Source organism: Lepidochelys kempii, chromosome 1 (assembly GCF_965140285.1).
Source record: "Lepidochelys kempii isolate rLepKem1 chromosome 1, rLepKem1.hap1, whole genome shotgun sequence".
In the NCBI taxonomy this organism is placed as follows: domain Eukaryota; kingdom Metazoa; phylum Chordata; order Testudines; family Cheloniidae; genus Lepidochelys; species Lepidochelys kempii.
The window spans coordinates 115,879,835-115,902,616 of NC_136380.1; the positions used below are offsets into that span (position 1 = coordinate 115,879,835).

The 22,782-nt window shown below is 41.2% G+C and overlaps 1 protein-coding gene across 3 annotated transcripts in view; it reads left to right on the forward strand.

The window, feature by feature from the left end:
* Positions 1 to 21,077, forward strand: part of FHL2 (four and a half LIM domains 2) — a 69,788-nt gene extending 48,711 nt beyond the window's left edge. For 2 of the 3 annotated variants that reach the window (XM_073351220.2, XM_073351212.2), the window contains 4 exons: positions 11,565 to 11,739; positions 16,803 to 16,972; positions 18,199 to 18,385; positions 20,233 to 21,077. In XM_073351220.2, the coding sequence (XP_073207321.1) occupies positions 11,565 to 11,739; positions 16,803 to 16,972; positions 18,199 to 18,385; positions 20,233 to 20,384 (684 nt within the window). In that variant the 3' untranslated portion in view covers positions 20,385 to 21,077. Of the gene's footprint in view, positions 1 to 10,852; positions 11,226 to 11,564; positions 11,740 to 16,802; positions 16,973 to 18,198; positions 18,386 to 20,232 lie in introns of those variants that run through there. The other variant, XM_073351238.2, reaches the window with a different exon arrangement.
* The last annotated feature ends 1,705 nt before the right edge of the window (positions 21,078 to 22,782 follow it).

Genomic DNA, 22,782 nt, shown 5'->3' on the forward strand with positions numbered 1-22,782 from the left:
GATGTTTGTGTAGAGAGCCTCTACATCCATGGTGGCTAGGATGGTGTTTTCTGGAAGATCACCAATGTATTGTAGTTTTCTTGGGAAATCAGTGGTGTCATGGAGATAGCTGGGGGTACTGGTGGAGTAGGATCTGAGTAGAGAGTCGACATATCCAGACAGTCCTTCAGTGAGAGTGCCAATGCCCAAGATGATGGGGCGTCCAGGATTTCCGGGTTTGTGGATCTTGGGTAGTAGATAGAATAACCCCGGTCGGGGCTCTAAGGGTATGTTGATTTGTTCCTAGGTTAGTGTAGGGAGTGTCCTGAGTAGATGGTGCAGTTTCTTAGTGAATTCCTCAGTGGGATCTGAGGAAAGTGGCCTGTAGAATTTGGTATTGGAGCGTTGTCTAGCAGCCTCCTTTTGGTAGTCAGATGTGTTCATGATGACAACAACACCTCCTTTATCAGCCTCTTTGATTATAATGTCAGGGTTGTTTCTGAGATTGTGGATGGCATTGTGTTCTGCATGACTGTAGTAGGGGACTCACCACTCAGATCTCTTTGCATGATGTAGCAGCTGTTTCCTCTCTAGTCTCCTCTGGCAACTGTCACTATGGTGCTGTGGCAGTTTGCCCCATCTCGTGACTCAGCCCTCTGGCCAGGTCTCATTTTAGTCCCATCCTCTTCTGGGGTAACAAAAAATATAAGAAGTAATTCCAAGACCAGGTCTCTGGCCCCGACCCTAGGCCTGATGGTCCTTACATCCTTCAATCAGGGTTTTAAATCATCCTTATTCCCGTATGTCAGGGGAGCTTCATGCCACCTTCTCAAGGCTGGTAGAGGAACCCAAGTTCAGCTGCTGTGCTGGCTTCCAGTCCAGGGACCCTAGGATCAGCAGCCAAGATCTGCTTTGCCAGACACCTGATCACAGCCTCCCTGGATTCCTTCCTACTATTAGCCTTTCCTTCGGCCTTTCTCCCAGCCCTTTCCCAGGCTCTTTGTAATGAGCAACACCTCCCAGAGCTCCTTCCCACAGGTCCAGTTCCTGCCCTTGTGACAGTCAGCCACAGGACCTTACTCCAGTACTGTGTCTTCCAACCATCTTCTCTCCCTGGGCTTCCTGCAAGTCTCTCTACCCTATAGTTCTCAGAGAGTGATAGCAAAGCTATCATCTCTCTCCCTGCAGCTCCAGACTTCCTTCCTTTGTAACACCACCTAGCTTCTCCCCATCTGGGCGTTATGCAACCAGACGAGTTAATTGGTCTCTCAGACCCACACTAATCCTTTCACCACATGTGTGAGGTAGATACGCGCCCATTGCACCCCTGCATAAATGTATTCTCTCAGGAACACCAGCTCTACACCCCACCCCCCAGGTTAGCAGATGTGGTCAGGGGCAAGGGATTGGCTAGAGTGCTCCTCTGTTCCAGCTCTCTGGTGACGGCCAAAATGCCTCCTTCAGGACACAGGCAGCTCTTAAAGCAGCTTTAAGGCTGCTCTCCTCTAACTTACACTGGAGGCCAAATTCATCCCTATCTGGCCCTGGAATCAGAGAGCTGCAAACATGGCATAAGGTCATCTTTCCCCATTCCCCTCCGATTCTGCACTGAGCATGGCTCAGCTGAACCCAAGAGTGGTGGCCTGTATTTTCAAAACCATATTGAATAGGGTACAATCCTGCAGTCTATGTATAGGACCCCAGAAATAATCTCAAAACCTTCCTAGTCCAGTTTAGAATGTAATAGTTAAGCCACTTACCTCAGACATTCATATATACATTTTCCATGTCCAAATTGCTCATGTAACAATCACAAACCACTGCCAATAAGCAGTTTGCACAACTATGATTTTCATGGTAGAATTACAATGGAGAGTTGACCTAGGGTGGTGGAAATGCAATGGGGGGGCATGGAAGTGCACTGTGGGGGTCTAAGGACTAGGCACCTAGTAAGGGGTGCGGTCAGGAGATTGGACTCTCAAAAAATGTTACAAATGCCAGTTCTTCTCTTCCCAATTCATTCACCCGCTGTGACGCTTTAGGGTTCAATGCAGACCAGTAAGGGGTTATGTCACCACCTGTCCTGCCACTCTGTGTGCTTTTAATGCTATAGTGCTGTGGCGAACAGCCCTAACACCAACAGACAGCATGCACGCATGCAGGTCACACCATGGCTTCCAGCTCCTTTTTGCAGAGTAACCCCATTCCCCCCCCACCCACCCTGCCCTGCATTTCCCCAAAACTGTCTGCCCTGCTGTGTCCAGCCCTCTCCTGGAACACACAGAAGTTAAGTTCACTTCTCCTTTAATGAGACAGTGAACAGCAGCTCATTCATTTAACTGGGGTTTGACAAACACTATTTTATTCACAGCACTGAACTGGTTTATCATAAAAGTAACACAAGTTTATTAAACAAGAAGTCCTCTGTTTAAGTGATATCAAGTATCACTAAGCTAGAAGGGATCACAAGCAAACAAAAGTAAAAATATGCTTCTAAGACTAAAACTTAATTTCAGCAAGTTTCTCACCTGTGCTCAATTCCCAGAGACTTCAACCCCCTTGGTTGAAGGATCCAGCGTTCTGTGATTTCAAGAGCTCTGACCCCTTTAATTCCTCAAGTGATGGATGCCAAAATGTCCTTTTCTCCCTGCTTATATCTTCCCAGAGTTCATTGGCCCTGCTTCAAGAGGCAGGAAGGCTTCCTGGGGGTGCAATCTCCAACCTCCACTGAGATTGTTAAGTAGTTAGGGCTCACCTGGTGGCTTTGTTTACCTTGCATGTAAATGTGTTTGTCTTTGGTCACACCTTGCTTAATTTACATTGGAGACAGCTAGATAGCTGCCTTCCCTCCTGTCTGGGAGAAAACTTCTTTCTCCCTTTGGTCACAGACTCAGTGAACATCCATAATTCCTCAAAAAGTGTTAACACGCACATTTCACAATTATATTAATCACCAGTGTGTCATTAGTTCTCAAATGATATATTATATGACACCTTCTAGATCCAGTTTATGACACCAGTGTGTGAGGTGTAGTGAGTACATTAGGCCTGACAAGAGTTGCTGACGCAAAGTAGTGAATCCTCAGTGGGCCTCCGTGTCATACCCAGCCCAACTGAAAAGTCACTGGGAGGGCCCCTTTAGGAGATAGGAGAGAAGGTTTTGCTACCTATGGCAGGGAACAGGCAATAATCTATGAAATGGTAAATTCAGTGCCAACTTTTCTATAGCTCATAAACACACAGAACAGGGAAGGGAGAGAGGCTGATTGACCTGATAAACTGAAATCATATTTCTGCCCCTCTCTAGAATGCACTTTTGTTCTAATGTCTCTTTCTAATACCCTGAGAAGATATTTCCATGCGTTGACATTCAAGAATCCCAAACCTTGGACTGAATTCAACAAATCTCAGACAAAGTATTCAGGAATTATTCAGGCTGAACTTTTCAACTCAGTTTTATGGATTTAGGGAGTGTGGGTGTTATCCAATATACTTATCTTCTGTGTTTTTAAACTAGACACTCTTTAATGGCTGATAAAGGTAGGTAGTAACATTTTAATATTTCAGATAACTGGGGTTTTTTCGAAGTGTAAGGAAAAGACAAAACTGTCTTTGTGGAGAATGTAACTGCAGTATTGCAAATGAAGGTGAGAGTTTCTCAGTGAAGATTTGTTAAAAGTTATTGGAAAGAATAACAAAACAGATAAATCATTTCTACTATTATAGTTTTCTTTTTACTGCAGGATGGATCTATCCCACAGGTCTTAAAACAGCCCCCTTCCCCCCCAAAAAACCACAAAAATAACAATATTGACAAGAAGAAAAGGAGTACTTGTGGCACCTTAGAGACTAACCAATTTATTTGAGCATAAGCTTTCGTGAGCTACAGCTCACTTCATCGGATGCATACTGTGGAAACTGCAGAAGACATTATATACGCAGAGACCATGAAACAATACCTCCTCCCACCCCACTCTCCTGCTGGTAATAGCTTATCTAAAGTGATCACTCTCCTTACAATGTGTATGATAATCAAGTTGGGCCATTTCCAGCACAAATCCAGGTTTTCTCACCCCCCCTTTTTCTTTCCAAAAACCACACACACAAACTCACTCTCCTGCTGGTAATAGCTTATCCAAAGTGACCACTCTCCTTACAATGTGTATGATAATCAAGGTGGGCCATTTCCAGCATAAATCCAAGTTTAACCAGAACGTCGGGTGAGGGGGGGTAGGAAAAAACAAGGGGAAATAGGCTACCTTGCACTAATACTTAGCCACTCCCAGTCTCTATTTATGCCATCATGTGCCAGCAATGCCCCTCTGCCATATACATTGGTCAAACTGGACAGTCTCTATGTAAAAGAATAAATGGACACACATCAGATGTCCAGAATTATAACATTCATAAACCAGTCAGAGAACACTTCAATCTCTCTGGTCACGCAATTACAGACATGAAGGTCGCTATCTTAAAACAAAAAAACTTCAAATCCAGACTCCAGCGAGAAACTGCTGAATTGGAATTCATTTGCAAATTGGATACTATTAATTTAGGCTTAAATAGAGACTGGGAGTGGCTAAGTCATTATGCAAAGTAGCCTACCCCCCCCCCAGACGTTCTGGTTAAACTTGGATTTATGCTGGAAATGGCCCACCTTGATTATCATACACATTGTAGGGAGAGTGGTCAGTTTGGATGAGCTACTACGAGCAGGAGAGTGAGTTTGTGGGGGGGGGGGGGCGGGGGGGGGAGAAAACCTGGATTTGTGCTGGAAATGGCCCACCTTGATTTTCATACACATTGTAAGGAGAGTGGTCACTTTGGATAAGCTATTACCAGCAGGAGAGTGAGTTTGTGTGTGTGAAAAGAAAAGGAGTACTTGTGGCACCTTGGAGACTAACTAATTTATTTGAGCATAAGCTTTCGTGAGCTACAGCTCACTTCATCGGATGCATACTGTGGAAACTGCAGAAGACATTATATACACAGAGACCATGAAACAATACCTCCTCCCACCCCACTCTCCTGCTGGTAATAGCTTATCTAAAGTGATCACTCTCCTTACAATGTGTATGATAATCAAGTTGGGCCATTTCCAGCACATATCCAGGTTTTCTCACCCTCCGCCCCTCCCCCCCCACAAACTCACTCTCCTGCTGGTAATAGCCCAACCTGGATTTGTGCTGGAAATGGCCCACCTTGATTATCATACACATTGTAGGGAGAGTGGTCACTTTGGATAAGCTATTACCAGCAGGAGAGTGAGTTTGTGTGTGTGATTTTTGGGAAAAAAAAGGGGGGGTGAGTACCTGGATTTGTGCTGGAAATGGCCCATCTTGATTATCATACACATTGTAGGGAGAGTGGTCACTTTGGATGGGCTATTACCAGCAGGAGAGTGAGTTTGTGTGTGGGGGGGGGGGGGGGCGGAGGGTGAGAAAACCTGGATTTGTGCTGGAAATGGCCCAACTTGATTATCATACACATTGTAAGGAGAGTGATCACTTTAGATAAGCTATTACCAGCAGGAGAGTGGGGTGGGAGGAGGTATTGTTTCACGGTCTCTGTGTATATAATGTCTTCTGCAGTTTCCACAGTATGCATCCGATGAAGTGAGCTGTAGCTCACGAAAGCTTATGCTCAAATAAATTGGTTAGTCTCTAAGGTGCCACAAGTCCTCCTTTTCTTTTTGCGAATACAGACTAACACGGCTGTTACTCTGAAACCTGTCAATATTGACAAGCATCGTGATGTGAGTTTAGAATGAAGCTGATTTTAATCATTTTATCTACTGCATATAAAATAAAAACCGAAGGCCAATGAAGGATCTGTATTTGTTTTCTTATTCAGGTATAGGTTCTATACAGCTGAAAATTTTCAAACTAGAATTTGATACATTTAAGAAACACCCTATGGGCCTGATTCTCCTATCACTTATGCCAGTGTAAATGAAGAGTAACTTCATTGAAGTTACACTGGTGTAAGTGAGAGTAGAAGCAAGACAACCAAGTAAGATTACTTTTTTCCCCAGTCCTCAATGTCACTGATGGAGCCCTGAGGATCTCTATTTGTTTATGGACTTCTGATACTCCCTGTAGGCCCTTGGTCATAGCTACTGCCATGCTTCTAAACCGAGGAGTCTCTCTGCAGCTGGCAAAGCGTTCATTTTTGCCTCATGCACAGAGCTGGATTAACATATAGGCAAATTAGGCACATGCTTAGAACCCAAATTTGGGGAGGTGGTGAGTAGGGGCAGTTTGGCTCAAATATGAGCGGCACTGGGATTTTTTGCACTAGGTCACAACGCCACTCACTCAAATTATGGAGTGGCACTGGGCTAAATTTGAGTGAGTGATGTTGTGACTTGCTGCAGGGAGTCATATTAGAAGGTAGTGGCCCAGAAGTGTATGCGTGCCTAGGGCCCAGTGATGGGTTAATTCAGTTCTGCATAGCACTTTTCTATTATCAATGGCCAAGTGGCTCAGTTCATTGTTTCCTCAGACTCCTACTACCCGATAGCCAGGTAGCAAGAGGCCAGAACTGGGATAAGGATTTGGGTGCCTCATTCTCCACCGCTTTGTACCTTGAGGGGTCTTTTTCAACTGTGGAAAGTGGGTGTAAAATATTACCACAAGTACAGTTGACGTATTTGCTTTGGTAACACTTCATATCCACTGTGCACAGGTGTAAATGAGCACACAATGTTCAAGGCAGTAGGGGCCTAATCCTCCTTTGATTTACACCAGTGTAAGTCAGGAGTAGCGTCTATGGAGTCAAAGCGGTGTAAAATAGGTGCCTGTGAGAGGACAGGAGAGGCAGGCTCTGGGTCTCCAGCACAGCAACGCAGAACACAATCCACTAAACCCTCTCTGTAAGACATCGAGGCCATGTCCACACTAGTGAGTTTACAGCAGTACAGCTGTACCAATGTAGCTGGGCCGCTGTAAGATCACTTGTGTAGCCACTCCATGCTGATGGGAGAGAGCTCTCCTGTTGACATAATAAATCCACCCCTAACAAGTGGTGGAGGCTGTGTCATCAGGAGAAGCTTTCCCACCGACATAGCGCTGTGCACACCACCACGTATGCTGGTGACATTTATGACACCCAGGGGTGTGTTTTTTCACAGCCCTGAGCAACATATGTTTTGCCGACGTAAGTGGGGTAGTGTAGACAGGGCCTTACACTGAAAAAAAAAGGGTTTTTTTTTTAAAATCTTGCAGTCTCTTTATAGTACTTGAATGGATGACTATGAATATAATTCACAAATTATACAGACTGGTACTTTATTGAAAATTTTGGTTTTCACAGAAACACAGTTAACTAAATGACACCATGTGATGTTAATAATACATCTGGCCTGAGGCCATCGTGTTAACTGTAAGCATTTCTAGCTAATGTTTATAAAACTCTGACAGGCAGATTAAAAACATTGTGTATTGAATGGCAGGAAGCACTAGTAGACATTAAAAAAATACCCCCGTGTTGCTTTCAAAGCCATTGCACATTATTCATATGCCAACAGCTTCCTAGGATCATCTCTTAAGAAAGAATGAATTTGTATCAAAACCATTAGGTTTCAAAGCCCAAGTCACTGGTGGACTTGTGCTGCAGCTATTGTTCCCCACTCTTGCTTGCTTGAAACTCTGAACATTCTTTCTGGAAATTCCTCTGTAATTTTCAAAACCTCAGATATTCACATTTTCTTAACGGCTTAAATTTGACTTTTGAGTTGATCTTAGCATTCTTTACAAGTTTTTAAAAATAGTTTCTTTGCAGTCTCTTTGGCGCAGAGATCATCATCAATACAGGAAATACCCACAACTCACCTTTCTAATGCAGACCGTAAGATGATGTACACAGGAATGAAAAAATTTGTTGGCAAAATCTGAGAAAAAAATTAAAAGAGGATTGTTGTGGAAGGCTATTCTGGCAGCAGGTGGGCCAAAAATTAATCAAAATGATCAATCTTAAATATGCACGGCAAACAGAAAATGGAGCCAACAGTAATATATGGAACAGGATGGTTATCTTAACAACACTTCAATTAAATCTCAATCCTTTGCTGAGCTGCAATTCTTATTTTGCTTTGGCAATGAAAATCTGACTTGTCTGATATCCTGTGTTGTGTTGTGAAGGGAAAAAGAGACACCAAGGACCTTCACCTGTACATTTTCTAAGCAGCGAGGTGCTGGTTTTAGTAGTGCATCACTCAACCACAGGACCTGCACACCAAAAATTTACACAAAACTTTGAAATTGTATCCTACTCTTCCTGCCTTAGATTCTAAGGAGAACATTGTTTCTAGTAAAAATGCTGATGTTTTCACTAACTCATGAACACAAATATATTTGGTTACTTTCCTGTTCATAACCTCTCTAATCTCCTTCTTCCTACTGTGGTCTCTGAGGAGACCAAGTTCAGTGGAAAACACAATGGCTTGAGTAGTAAAGCCTAACAAAAAAACAATACTGTTTCAGGGCAATAAGGGATTTATGCTTATAAAACCGAGTAACTCTAATCTTATGATTTTGTTCAGTTAAAAAAAAAGTTATTCACCTACAGTCATATCACAGAAGAGGAAAAATAAATTGTCTCCTGAATGTGTAAATTTTGGAAGAATTATGGAAAAAATACGATCTCACTTCACATAAGGTGGCTTGATTTGGAGAAGTTTGCTTTGAGGACAACATTATGTAATGCAGTACTGACCTTTGTGGAAAGATCAGGCTGAGAAGCGCCCCCATCCTGTTTCTAATTCAAACAAGTTTATTAAATTAGGGGGGTTTTATTCATCAAATGAAACCAGCTAGGGGAGGAAAATTATTTTTTGAGCTCAGAAGAAAAGTAACTTACTTAAGTGCTAAATATTTTCCCTGTAGATTCTGCTATAGGCTTTTTTTTAAGCTCTGCAGAAGCATGCAATTTCCCCCTTCTGCTTTAACCAGTAACACATATCCCTCAGATTTGGCTAGCGCGCTCTTTCTTTGCATAGGCTATACAACATTCATACCATAAACAAATGTGCATATGTACACTTTGGGTCAGAGACCCATGATCCATCCAGGGTAATCCTTCTACATTTCTCACCTGTGCTTGCTTCCCATATTAATAGGATAACAGGATCTCTTAACTGTACATCAGTTGGCACAAGCTAGCATACATTTTCAAAAATCAGCCTCTAAAGTTTCACCCACAATATTGGAGGCAGGTTTAAAAAATCAGGGTCAATGGACACGTTGGGACAAATCCTCATCTGCACTCTGGCTGCTTTGCTCCACTCGGGTTGCACAAAGCAGGTATGAATCCAGCTTAACCAGTCTCTTGAGGATGCCTTCTAGTGCTGGGGGATCCTTGAATGTCATACTACCATGGTAATGGCTTTATGTCTCCCTCCTGGCCTCATCCATGCAGTGATGATGGATCGAGTGTCTTTATATCCATGATCCCTGCTGCTGGAACAGCTCCTCGCAGTTGTGAGCAGCCAATGCAAATTAGAGGAGGTCTGAGGCTGCTCTAGCTTGCACTGGAGACTGGTCCAGCGGTAGGACATAATTTGGCTTCAAGTCACCATTGCACACCATTGCTCAACCACAGCTCAGCAATTTCTCTAAGCCAATAGGTCTACATTACACTTCAAGATTTAACCTAGCTTTGTTTAGCTTTGATTACTCTAGAGGCTTCTGGACAAAGAACATTTTACTGTTAAAAAAAGGAAAAGGCATGGGCTTCATTATTTCCAACTTTAAAAAGTACAAGTTACATTTTTGGCGAGGCTTATATAAGCAAAAAGCGGAGGGGGGGGGAGCAGTTAACAGATACCCACTTTACCAACTTTGGAGGTAAAAAATACTTTGAAGAGCACAGCAAAAAAGAAAAGAAAAAGAAAAAAAGAGATAAATTCTTATTTTTCCAGTTTCCTAAGTTTAAAAATGCCCCCAGTTTCACAAAAGACAACAATAAAGAACATAGATCTGCAGTCATTCCATTTTCCAGCAAGCAAGTTTCACATTTTGGAAAACTCCCTGTTGGCTCTAGGTTACACTTTTCCAGGAAAAATATTATTCCTTGGAGATCATGATTAAGTTGTTCAACTTCCTTTCAGGAAAGTAATGTAAATATCAATCTCTTCAACAAGATAGAGGGTGTTTTTTTTTTCATTTTGATGTTAGAAAATCTGATATTTAAGGATCAGAAACTGGTTTGTTTCAGAAGGTTTTGTCTGACGTGAACAGAGCAAGTTGTATGAATAACTCTTTGAAAACAGTGAAATAGGAATCTCTATGGGTGTTACACTTTGTGTGACCTCAGAGTTGGAAAAAACAAGAACATCCTCAATGACTACTTGAAAAAAAGATTTTGAGGGAGTTGAGGTGAGCAGGGCAGATGTTCAAACAAGATTTTCTCCCTGTGCCACTGTTAATGTTCTGTCTCACTGATGATAGAAAATTGCTGACATTCCTTGATTGATTCTTCTCTCTTCTGTTCACCAATATAATTAAGTGTAAGCAGTTTGTCAGTTATAGGTAAGTCTTTAAATGGAAAGTGAAAGGTTAGTTTTTCCAGTGTATTTTAAAAATTGCCTTTTCATGATACAGGAATCAATGCAAACTCTGAGATCCTATACATTTAAGAGGCAGATGCCCTTGGGTAAGCCAAGAATTCTGATTATTCAACCTACGCAAAAATGCAAAGGGGTTGCGCTCTCCTTTTTTTTCCCCTTTCTTTTTTTTTTCCAAAACCTCTTCAGTTGAGATTTATTTTGTAAAACCGGGATGGTTTGAATCTGGGTTTTGTCTGAAACATCAAAGACTTTGGGAGTTACAGTGGACATGGGTTTTTAATAATTTCTAAAAGGACAATCCTTTAAAATAATTTTCTGCACTGACATTTCAGTGGAAGAAATATTGTTTGGAACTCTGATGCCAATCTTAGTATCAGACAATTCTAGAGTGGCACCTACAGAAATGATGTGACATTGCGTCTATATGGGGTGCCCATTGCAAAGTAGCAATGTAAGTAGCAGCAAAGTGGTAGTAACGGTTCTGACCCATATTTAGTGTCTTAGTAAAAGTGAACTAAATCTAGTCCTAAAAAATGGAGAGATACATGGCCAGTTCAATCCTTAGTGTAAATCCATTAATAAATGGAATTAATACCGGAGATGAACGTGGAACAGAGATTTCTACCAAGACCCATGTTAAGAAGGAATGACCTAGAAGACAACAATGGCCAAGACAGAGGTAGAAAATATATTATATTTCTGTTAATGACTTAATTCTCAGGGAAAATACATAAATGAGACTACTTGTTTCTCTGCGATATTACAAAAAACAAAGGTTACGTGGTTTGGGGGGTTTTGTTTAAAGCCTATTAAAGAAGATGGAATTGTCTTTTGCCCTTTTGAGTAACCACAGCAATTCAGTTCATTGTCAAGCAGGACAATTTGTTTTCCTGAGCTGTATGAATGAGCCTCAACACTTGGCTATGTGATTCAGACTTGAATATGCTTGGCTATTCTCCCAACTTACAATTGTGCAAATTATTCATTCTGTTTATTCTGTGGTTTTGGATTTCTATAGGATCTGTCCTACAAGGACCGGCACTGGCATGAAACCTGTTTCCACTGCTTCCAGTGCAAGAACTCATTGGTGGACAAACCTTTTGCTGCAAAAGAGGAGCATCTACTTTGTACTGAATGCTATTCCAATGAATACTCTTCCAAATGCAATGAGTGTAAGAAGACTATCATGCCAGGTTAGGATATACCAATTTTCATTTGTCTGTACTTTAAGGCCTGCCCCAAAGCCCACTGAAGTCATTGACAGTCTCTCAACTTCATTTCATTTTATATGGTTTAAAGGCCAGAAGGAACCATTTTCTGTATATCACAGGCTATTCATTTTCAGATGCCCTTATATTAAGCCCAAAGACTTGAGTTATACTAAAGCATTTCAGTCCTCAGGAAATTAAACTATGTGCCACTGGGAGACAGAGGGAGAGATGAAGGTGTCCAAATGCCAAGGCTGCTGCAATGGCAGGAAATTGGATGAGACCAAAAAAAAAAAAGAAAAAAAAAAAAAAGCTGGGTCAAATATCAAAACTAACCCCAGCCTCCTTTGTAACAAATATCTTTACAGTACTGAATGTCCTAATTCATAATCTGATGGGCCAGTTGGGGATTTTATAACCTATGTTTTAAGTTATCCAGATCACCTAATTCACATAATAGATTTCCATACATCAATTATACAAATGAGATGTATTAATACAAAGAAAGGGGGAAAAGTAAGTCTCAGTTCTATTTTTAATTCAATTTTTGATAAGCATTCAAATCGTGCCATAATCAATTTGTACACTATATATGCAGCCTGGACAGCCAAAGTTCTTATACACCTTGTCTGTCTAGTGTTGTCTTTCTTTCTTGTACGCTATCTTGACTGGCTGCTACCATCTGAAGAGCAACAGGGTGCTTTTAAAGTTTAACTTTTTACTTAAATAGCTAAATTGGGAGCTAAATACTCCCCATTTAGCTTTTCAATGAAAGGTGAAAAAAAGCAGCCAGGCTACCTCCAAAGTGCTGTTGAGTCCCTGAGTCTGAAACGAGGGAACCAGTTCCCTGTCAAGTTTGGCTATCCAAGAAACAGCTGTTGAGAGGCACATGGTAAGAGACCATTAAACATGCTCTGTTGTTTACAATGCCATAACATTCCATAACAATTTGAAGGCTTAAAAGGGCAGAGGTTGGGGCTGGATCTAGAAATAGATAATAAAACCAGTTTTTACTCTTAAAATTCAGGAATCCATTATGTATGCCTGGTAATGATCAGCGACAGGATGTTATTCCAGCTGAATCCTTTCTGAACTGGCACTCATGTTAACCACGTGAAAATTGGCATGGGTGCCTGACAGGCCATGACATAAAAATTGCAGGGGCTTGGGATATAAGATAGGATGTACAAATAGAAATAATGCAAAAGTCTTTAAAAGCAGATGGCCAAAATTGCTTAGGGTTCCACATATGTACTCTCTTTCCCCTTTTCAGGAGCATAGATACATTACTTGTGTTTTATTAGTTGAGAACTATAGTTAATTGACAGGTTTCAGAGTAGCAGCCGTGTTAGTCTGTATTCACAAAAAGAACAGGAGGACTTGTGGCACCTTAGAGACTAACCAATTTATTTGAGCATGAGCTTTCGTGAGCTACAGCTCACTTCATCGGATGCATAGAATGGAACATATAGTAAGATATGTATATATACACACATACAGATAAGTTGGAAGTTACCATACAAACTGTATGTTAATAGCTAATTGTGTCATTTTTAATTGTGAGGAGGAGTGTTCATGAACATTATTTTAAATTAGTCATCTCCTAGTGTTTGGTGTGCTCCATTTGTTTTAAGCTTACAACCCAGACAGGAAATCAATTAATGAAAAATTTTGCAACCACATCCCTGCCTAATGTATGCAGCGAAAGCCACCAGCACACTTGGTAATCAGGCTGCTCTACACCAGTGTTTTTTAAAGTTCAGGTGGCGACCCCCTACTGGGTCATGGCACGTCAGGCGCTGGGTCACTCTGGCCTGCACCACCAAACGGAACATTAAAAGTCCTGACGGGGGTGCTGCCCAGCTAAGGCAGGCTAGTGCCTACCTTTTCCAACACCGCACTGTGCCCCAGAAGCGGCCAGCAGTGGGTTCGGCTTCTAGGCAGGGGGGTCACGGGGCCATGCTGCCCAAGCCCTGCACCCCTCCTGCACCTCAACCCCCTGCCCTGAGCACCCCCAAACCCAGAGTCCCTCCTGCACCCCAAACCCCTCATCCCCAGTCCCAGCCCAGAGCCTGAACCCCTCCTGCACCCCAACCCCAGCACAGAGCCCCCTCCCACAACCTGAACCCCTCATTCCTGGCCTCACCCACAGCCCTCACCCCAGCTCCCCAGCCCTCTGCCCCTCCCACATCCCAAACCCCTCATCCTCAGCTCCGTTGGGTCGAGGGCATCAACAATTTTCTTCAACTGGGTCCCCAGGAAAAAAAAGTTTGAAAACCACTGCTCTACACTGTATGCACCATTGTGAGCAGAGAGCTACACATGCAGTATCCATCTTCTTCCTTAGTGTGCTATATGAGCGGTGATGCAGCAACGGGGTCAGTGCCCAGGTGGATTAATTCAGGAAGACCCAAGACAGACAGGAGAGATTAGATACATGTCTAGATGGTTATTGATGCTGCTCTTGGTTTTTACTTTGCTGCACCGAATGTTCAATTTAGATGTGATAAAGCAGTTTTGTGACATTACATTAAACACTACAGTAATTAAAAGACTGATCATGCAGTCTCCACACAGCCTAAACTTCCACTGATTTCAGTCTGGCAGATATAAAATTAACAAGGAAGCCTCACTGGACTGTGTTTCATTGTCATCACTACCTCAGAGCCCAATGCATCTTGCCTCCCAACCAAAGATATGAAAACAAATATTTTGCTCCAGCATGCAACCCCTCTCAGATTCCAGATCTCCTCTCATTAATAGCCAGATATTTCTTTTCTTTAGGGACTGATTCTGTTGCTCCTTTGTCTCATCTGAAAATTATTATTAATGTAGTGCATTAATAAAATAAGAAACATTGAGGCACTGAAGTGTCATGAAGCAAGATAATTGTCAATTAACATATTTGCTATGAATCAGTTATTTCTTTATTTAATGTTTCATTTTTAAAACATGTCCTATCATATGTCTCAGGACACATTTTAGAAATATAAGAAGAGAAAAAGTAAGTGAAGGAATGACACACTGGGCTATTAAGGGAAAGATCTAAAATCTGGGGAAGGAGAGGTGGGAAGGTCCTTGGATAAATGCTTTTGGCATCCACTGAAATCAGTCATCAAAGGGCAGAATCATGCCCTTAGCCACCAGCTAATACCTGATCAGCTTGTCGCAAATTGATATTCTTTTAAATGTAAACATACGATCTATACGTTTTGTTTGACAATACAAATGGTAGTAATTTCTTTTGTAGTTATATTTTGCTTCTGGCCTGGATTATTCCTGTTCTAATTTGCTGACAGAGAAAAATATGCGTCAGTACATGAAGAAGTTTGCACGTGAAAATGTGGCATCTGTGATATTGTCTGGAATGCTTAAGAACAACCTCTGAAATGCTGGGGCAAGAAGAGGGCTTAGGTTCCTGACTCCAAAGAATTAAGATTGTTTCAAGTTTTTTTCCTTTTCTCAACAAAAAGCATGGTTTAAAGGCAACTGATCTCAGAGAATGTTTGAATGGGCATGCAGCCAGCCAACGATGCTCGCAGGGTCAGATGCTTCATCGTTTAAATCAGAGAAGACTTTGTTATCGATTTTGTTATAGACTTCAGAGGCATAGAGCAGATGTGATGGGTATGTCCTGGCCCAACTAGTATATGTTTTATTGGAAAAATCCCAGGCAGTTAAGTACCAGGCAGACTGCGAGAGCTCCAAAAGGATGTCACAAAACTGGGTGACTGGGCAACAAAATGACAGATGAAATTCAATGTTGATAAATGCAAAGTAATGCACATTGGAAAATATAATCCCAACTATACCTATAAAGTCTAAATTAGCTGTCACCACTCAAGAAAGAGAGCTTGGAGTCCTAGTGGATAGTTCTCTGAAAACATCCACTCAACATGCAGTCACAAAAAGCGAACAGAATGTTGGAAATCATTAAGAAAGGGATAGATAAGACAGAAAATATCATGTTGCCTCTATATAAATCCATGGTACGCCCACATCTTGAATACTGCATGCAGATGTGGTCACCCCATTTAAAAAAAAGATATATTGGAATTGGAAAAGGTTCAGAAAAGGGCAAAAAAATGATTAGGGGTATGGAATGGCTGCCGTATGAGGAGCGATTAATAAGACTGGGACTTTTCAACTTGGAAAAGAGACAACTAAGAGGGGATATGATTGAGGTCTATAAAATCATGACTGGTGTGGAGAAAGTAAATAAGGAAGTGTTATTTACTCTCTCTCATAATACAAGAACTAGGGGGTCACCAAATGAAATTAATAGGCAGCAAGTTTAAAACAAAAAGAAGTATTTCTTCACACAACGCACAGTCAGTCTGTGGAACTCCTTGCCAGAGGATGTTGTGAAGGCCAAGACTATAACAGGGTTCAAAAAAGAACTAGATAAATTCATGGAGGATAGGTCCATCAATGGCTATTAGCTAGGATGGGAGGGATGGTGTCCCTAGGCTCTGCCAGAAGCTGGGAATGGGCGACAGGGAATTGATCACTTGATGATTACCTGTTCTGTTTATTCCCTCTGGTGCACCTGGCTTTGGCCACTGTTGGAAGACAGGATACTGGGCTAGATGGAGCTTTGGTCTGACCCGGTATGGCCGTTCTTATGTAAAAGGGTCAGGGAATAACATAACTGGCATTTCCATCAGACTCGTCCGCTTGTTCTTGTATTTGAGGCACAAACACAAAGCAAAAGCTAAATGAAAAAATAACCGTAGGACTTTAATAAAAGGTGTGGAACAGAGCAAAGGTAAGGCTAATACTGCAGATTTCACAAGAATTCCTAATGAATGAATTCTCACAGTGCCATCTGAAGGAAGCCTGTGGCTCTCTGTAGCTACTCCTCTCTCCTTACCATAACTCGCAAACTCTGGAAACTTCCTCTGTGAACAGCACCTAACTCCTTGCTATGCTAGCTAATCACTACACAGGTTCTAGCAATCAGTAGAACCAATTAAAAACTACAATGGTTAAAACTGCTATAACTGTCAGCATGAAGGGCTTCATTTTGTGCTTTGATCTCATGACAGGTACGCGCAAGATGGAGTATAAGGGCAACAGCTGGCATGAGACCTGCTTTATCTGCCATCGCTGTCAACAACCAATTGGAACAAAGACCTTCATCCCCAAAGATAATCAAAACTTCTGCGTACCCTGCTATGAAAAGCAGTTTGCCATGCAGTGTGTCCAGTGTAAGAAGGTATTATTCTTAATTTATGTATCTCAAATTTAAAAATTTGTCATACCTACCAAATTGGTGGAGGGTTTTTTGTTTTTCCTATGTGAGAGATAAATTGTTATGAAAACAATGATAAAATCAACTGACCTTAGGAAATGCAGTACAACTTTAGGGTCCAGTCCTGCAAACCCTTATTAACAAGTTCAATGCTCATTACCATGAGATGTTTCCTACAAGGTGATGACATCTTTAGCTCTGAGTGCGGGAAAGGCATGGAGGGTGAAATTTTCAAATTAAAGCACTCCGCAGTGGTCCAACCCAGCTCCCACTGAAATCAATAATATTTTCCCCTTGACTTCAACAGGAGCTGAGTTAGTCTCATGCAGAATCCTCTTGGAAATCCCAACCATAAAGATCAAGAGGAAAAAAGAAAAAAAAAGTTGCCATGTTTATAGCATATATTTTCTGAAATCAACATTTTTGAAGTCACTACTCAGTAACAAGTCACAGGTGTTTGCGGGATCAGGTCAATTGTTTGCACAACATATTTCCTACAATTCATATGCCACCATTCTATAGTGAATTAGAATTTAAAAATACCAGCGGAAGAAATAAATTATGACTTGATCCTGCAACCCGAAGGATTGATTGTGGTTGATTCCTTGCTCACATAGATAATTTAGTATCATTGACTTCAGTGGGATGGTTTGAATGACTCATTATGTGATGGATGTCCAGGACTGGGTCAAAGAGATGCAAGCAAAGGAGAAGAGAGACATTTTCAGAAGAGATTTGAAATTAAATGTTTTGTTGATGAGGAGGAAAAATTAAAGAAGGCTGTTTCAGACAGCAGAAGCTTCAGAGATAAATTATTTCACCACCAGGGATGGGATTATGTGAAAGCATGGAAAGGAGGCCAACGTTGAGATGAGCACAAGGAAAGGAGTAGAGAAAAACATAGTAATGAAGCAGAATGGTGTAAGGGTTTTATATACAAAGCGGACAAGTTTGAGCAAGATTACAAGATGAAAAGGGAGCAAATGAGTAGTTTAAGGATGAGACTTTGCATAATTGGGCACAATAATCACTTATCCCAAACCAAGTCTTCCGTCTCAAAGTCAGTTCCTGCCAGCAATCATAAATGTTATACCTGGTTTAAAAATAAGTCATCCTCAGTAAGAAGGTGACCTCACAAAACCTCTTTTATTCTTGAAAAAAAAAACAACAACCACCCCCCAACCCCACAGGCTATCACAACAGGAGGTGTGACATACCGGGAGCAGCCCTGGCACAAGGAGTGCTTTGTTTGTACTGGATGCAAGAAGCAGTTGTCTGGACAGCGCTTTACCTCCCGGGATGAGTTTGCATATTGCCTGAGCTGCTTCTGCAATCTCTATGCCAAAAAGTGTGCGGGATGCACCAACCCCATCAGTGGTAGGTGTCTTACCACCATGATCTTCCGAAAGCAATTAATTTTAAAAATATTTGTGAGCAATGTAGTGGTCAGCTTAATTTAAGAGACACAACAAGTATCCCAATCTTATCATATCCTGAATTTGAGCACTTTTACTTGAGTCTTTGGGGTCTTGGAAAAATTTGAATGAGTCCTTACTTTGAATTTTTCTCCTTTTCATTTGAGTTCCAAGGAACATGTAGACATATCCTAAGACAGCTTTGCATATAGTAGGACATACATACCCCATATGGTATTATTTCTGAGACACTACCGTACTTACCAACTGTAGTTTCCCTCCCAGAAGTACATTTAATTATGTCTCATATTCGACTGCAATGGGGTTTTCCTGGATTTTCAGGATAGGTGCCTAGAAATCACAAGGCTTTGAGGCACTGCCATTCAATATAAAAATATTAAAGAGAACAATTATATAGTGCTGAATTAACATCACTAAGCATAAAAATATAACCCTCCATGTGAGGTGGTCAATGCTTTAGACATGTGAGTTATACAGTCCAAGACTGAGGTTCTGAGCCACAACTCTGAGTCTCTCTCATCTGACACTACCACTGCTCTGCCCCACGCCATTATTTCACTCGTTGCCTGTCTGCTTACACCTCTCCTGCCATTACCAATAGTCCACTTTGGATGGCACACTTAGCACTTCTTTGCCATCATGGAAATTCAACATTTCCTGTCTATCTTTATGCTGCAATCTCCCCCCTTTGAGCTTTTTGATACTAACTTCACTTCCCTCCCAACTGTCCAAAATACTCTTGCCAAAATCATCTCTCACCTGTCAATTCAACCACGTTGCACACATCCTTTCAGTCTCTTCTCTGACTGCTCCCTCAGCATCAGGTTCAAACAGCTTGTTCTTGCTTCCAAGGTCATGCAACGCATAGCTCATCCTGAAATCTGGGCCCTTGTCCCCTTTTACATTCCTCCAAACTTCTGCTTCACCAATGAGGCCATCCTCAATGGCCCCTTCACCTCTTTCTCTCAAATATTTTTGCACTTTCTTCTCATGGTTCCACTTTCTTGACACACCCACATCAAAACTGTCAAACCATTCCCTTCGTTCTACTCAGATCACTCAATCCCAGTTCTGCAATGTCACCTTCACAATTGAGCAAGTTCACATTAAAAAAAAAATTAAAAAACCCTAACCTTTCAGGACATATGTATCCCTGTACTGAATAACCGTGTTATCTTATTTCTGTAACCCATATCTTTCCTCTCTGTTCTGACTCCCTCGTGTACATTATACCCCATTTCTCTGTCAAATCCATCAGTTAAGGCTCAAGTCCATCATTTAAGGTCCAGTTCATACTCACACTGAGTAGCATGAAGATTAAAGGCTGGTCTATGCTAGAAAATTACATCAAACCAGCTATGTCATTCAGGGATGCGAAAAATCCACACCCTTGAGTGACATAGTTAAGCCGACCTAAATCCCCCTGTAGACGGCACTAGGTCGATGGAAGAATTATTCCATTCATCTAGCTACTGCCTCTCTGAGAGGTAGATTACCTATGCCAATAGGAGAACCTCTCCCACTGACAAAGGGAAGTGTCTACACTGAAGCTCTACAGCAGCGTAGCTGTAGTGTTTTAATTGTAGATAAGCCCTAGGATGCTACTCAACAAGTGTAAGGATGGCAAAATTAGACTAACACAAAGCAGGAATGGAATTCTCTCTCACAAAAAGTTTTTCATTGCCTTATATCTGATATCAATAGTAGTCCCCAAATACATTCTTACACTAAGCCACCTGATGACTGGTACTCCATTGTTTTTCCTTATCACTTTTGGTTTTTAAATAGGACTCGGAGGAACCAAGTATATCTCCTTTGAAGAACGGCAGTGGCATAATGACTGCTTTAACTGTAAGAAGTGTTCTCTTTCATTAGTGGGCCGCGGCTTCCTCACAGAAAGGGATGACATCCTTTGCCCCGAGTGTGGGAAAGATATTTAAAGTTTAAAACAAGGAGGAAAGCAGAGCTGTGCTTGCAAGACATTTTTCGAAACATGCGATGTTGTGTACTAGCTTTAGTCAACCATATGAAGACTCTACTCTTCTGTGTTTCTCAGTACCATTCACATCACGTAACCTTTTTTTCCTTCTATCTAAATCCAAAGGTGGACTGGGAAGGAGGCAAGAAATGATTTCAGAATCTCTAGATGGATTGTTGATGGTTAAGAATTTACACTGTTAACCTAGATCAGTGCAAGACTTGAGATATGAAATGTTTTGGCTGTTATTGACATTTTCTTTTCTTCACTGAATATTTGAATTTACAAACCTTAGTCTTTAAGGGAGTGATATGTTTGAAGGATTACAATGGCTATGTGCTATAACTTCATAGATAGAGATTCAGGGTGAAATCTTGACCCACTGAAGTAAATGGCAAAACTCGGTTTGACTTCAATAGGACCAGGAGTTCAAGCCTAGTGTTCTTGGAATGTGTAATTGCACTGTGCTGTCAAGTGTGTAGAAAGATGAGAATGTAGGGCGTGTATCAAGTGTTCAAGGATCTGTGCCATGCCTTAACTAAGAGAAAAGGATTATTAATCATTTAAGTGGGAGTGTTCTGTAACAAATATTTTATTGCATGACTAGATGATCATTGTGTGAAGTACAAATTGTGACTGTCAGTATCAACTGAAATTACACTACATATTGTATTTCTTAAAATAAAATCATTTAATAAATTCAATTTTTTTGTGATTTTGATTTTATTACTTTTAAAGTGTCAACATTTGCTAAAGTAGAGTGTACATAGAACATTTCCAAAGTTTAAAAAAATACAACATAAGCCATATAAATACAACTCACTTCCCTGAAGTACTAGTGAATTTGCAGGGTTCTGATAATTATCCTCAAATGGACACACCAAAATAGCAGGTAATCTCCCATGGATTTCAAGGGGTGGAAGGCTCTCCAAAGAGAAATAAATAGTAACTGAAATGTGCAAAAAGACCAAGTAATATCACCCACTACAATAATTAGTGTATGCTCAATTGCTGTATTTAAAAATATGGTAAAAAGGATTCTTCTAAATTGTAGTTGATGTAAAATCTTTATTTTCAGGACAGGTGGTCAATTTAGAATCCGTATGGCCTTATATAAAAATATTGACCATGTCCAAAACATTGTATGATTTTATGGGTAAAACACAGCAATTTTTTGTTTTGGTTTGGTTTTCTCACCTAGTTTATCATGAAATATCTGAAAGCATTTGCAGACATTGATCTCCAGAAGTGTTTTAGCCCTAATTTTTCCTAATAATGGTTCACAATTACTAGGGGTATGTTCTTATATAATTGAGTCTCTTCTCTGGAAACTCAGAGTGCAAAGTTCTTGCCTTTAGCCAGAGCTAGTTGATCTATTCATTACAAACTGGAAACCCAAAATTAAACAAAAAAGCAACATGAACTATGGTTAGGGGGATATTTGAAGAGTAAATAGCCAAAGACATAATGAACAGCTTTCAGATGGTTGAAGGCATTCTGCTTTTGGCGTCATCCCTCACAACACATTCAAGTCATGCACCAATATTCATCTAACACACAACTTATTTTGGCTTCTGATCTATAGTGTTCTTAATCTCTTTCTGATTTGAAATGTTGTAGTCTTTTAGCCTAATTTATGCTGCCAGGTAGAATTTTAGCATTACCAGGATGGGACCTTGCTCCAAAGGGAATAGGTCAAATCCTTCCCTGGAGTATGAGTAGTGTATCCCAGGCAGTCCCGCAGGATAAAACACTGCTCAGGATTAAGGACTCATAGATTTTAAGGCCCGAAGAGACCATCATGATCACCTAGTCTGACCTCCTTCACATTATAGGCCACAGAATCTTGCCCACCCACTCATCTAATAGACCCATAACTTCTGGCTGAGTTACTGAAGCCCTCAAATCATGGTTTAAAGACTTCAAGTTACAGAGAATCCACCATTTACACTAATTTAAACCCGCAAGTGATCCATGCCCCATACTGCAGAGGAAGGTGAAACCCCCCTATCTTCTCTGCCAATCTGATCCCAGGGCACCCTTCACCACCCCAAACATGGCAGTCAGTTAGATCCTGAACATGTGGGCAAGAAATCACCACCCAGACACCTGGGAAAGAATTCTCTGTAGTAACTCAGAGCCCTTCCCATCTAGTGTCTGATCACAGACCACTGGAGATATTTGCTACTAGCAGTCGCAGATGTGCCACAAACCACTGTAGGCAGTCTCATCAGACCATACCTTCCATAAACTTATCAAGCTCAGTCTTGTAGTCAGGCTGTTCCAGAACTTTACTCCTCTAATGGTTAGAAAACGTCATCTAGTTTCAAGCCTAAACTTTTTGATGGCCAGTTTATATC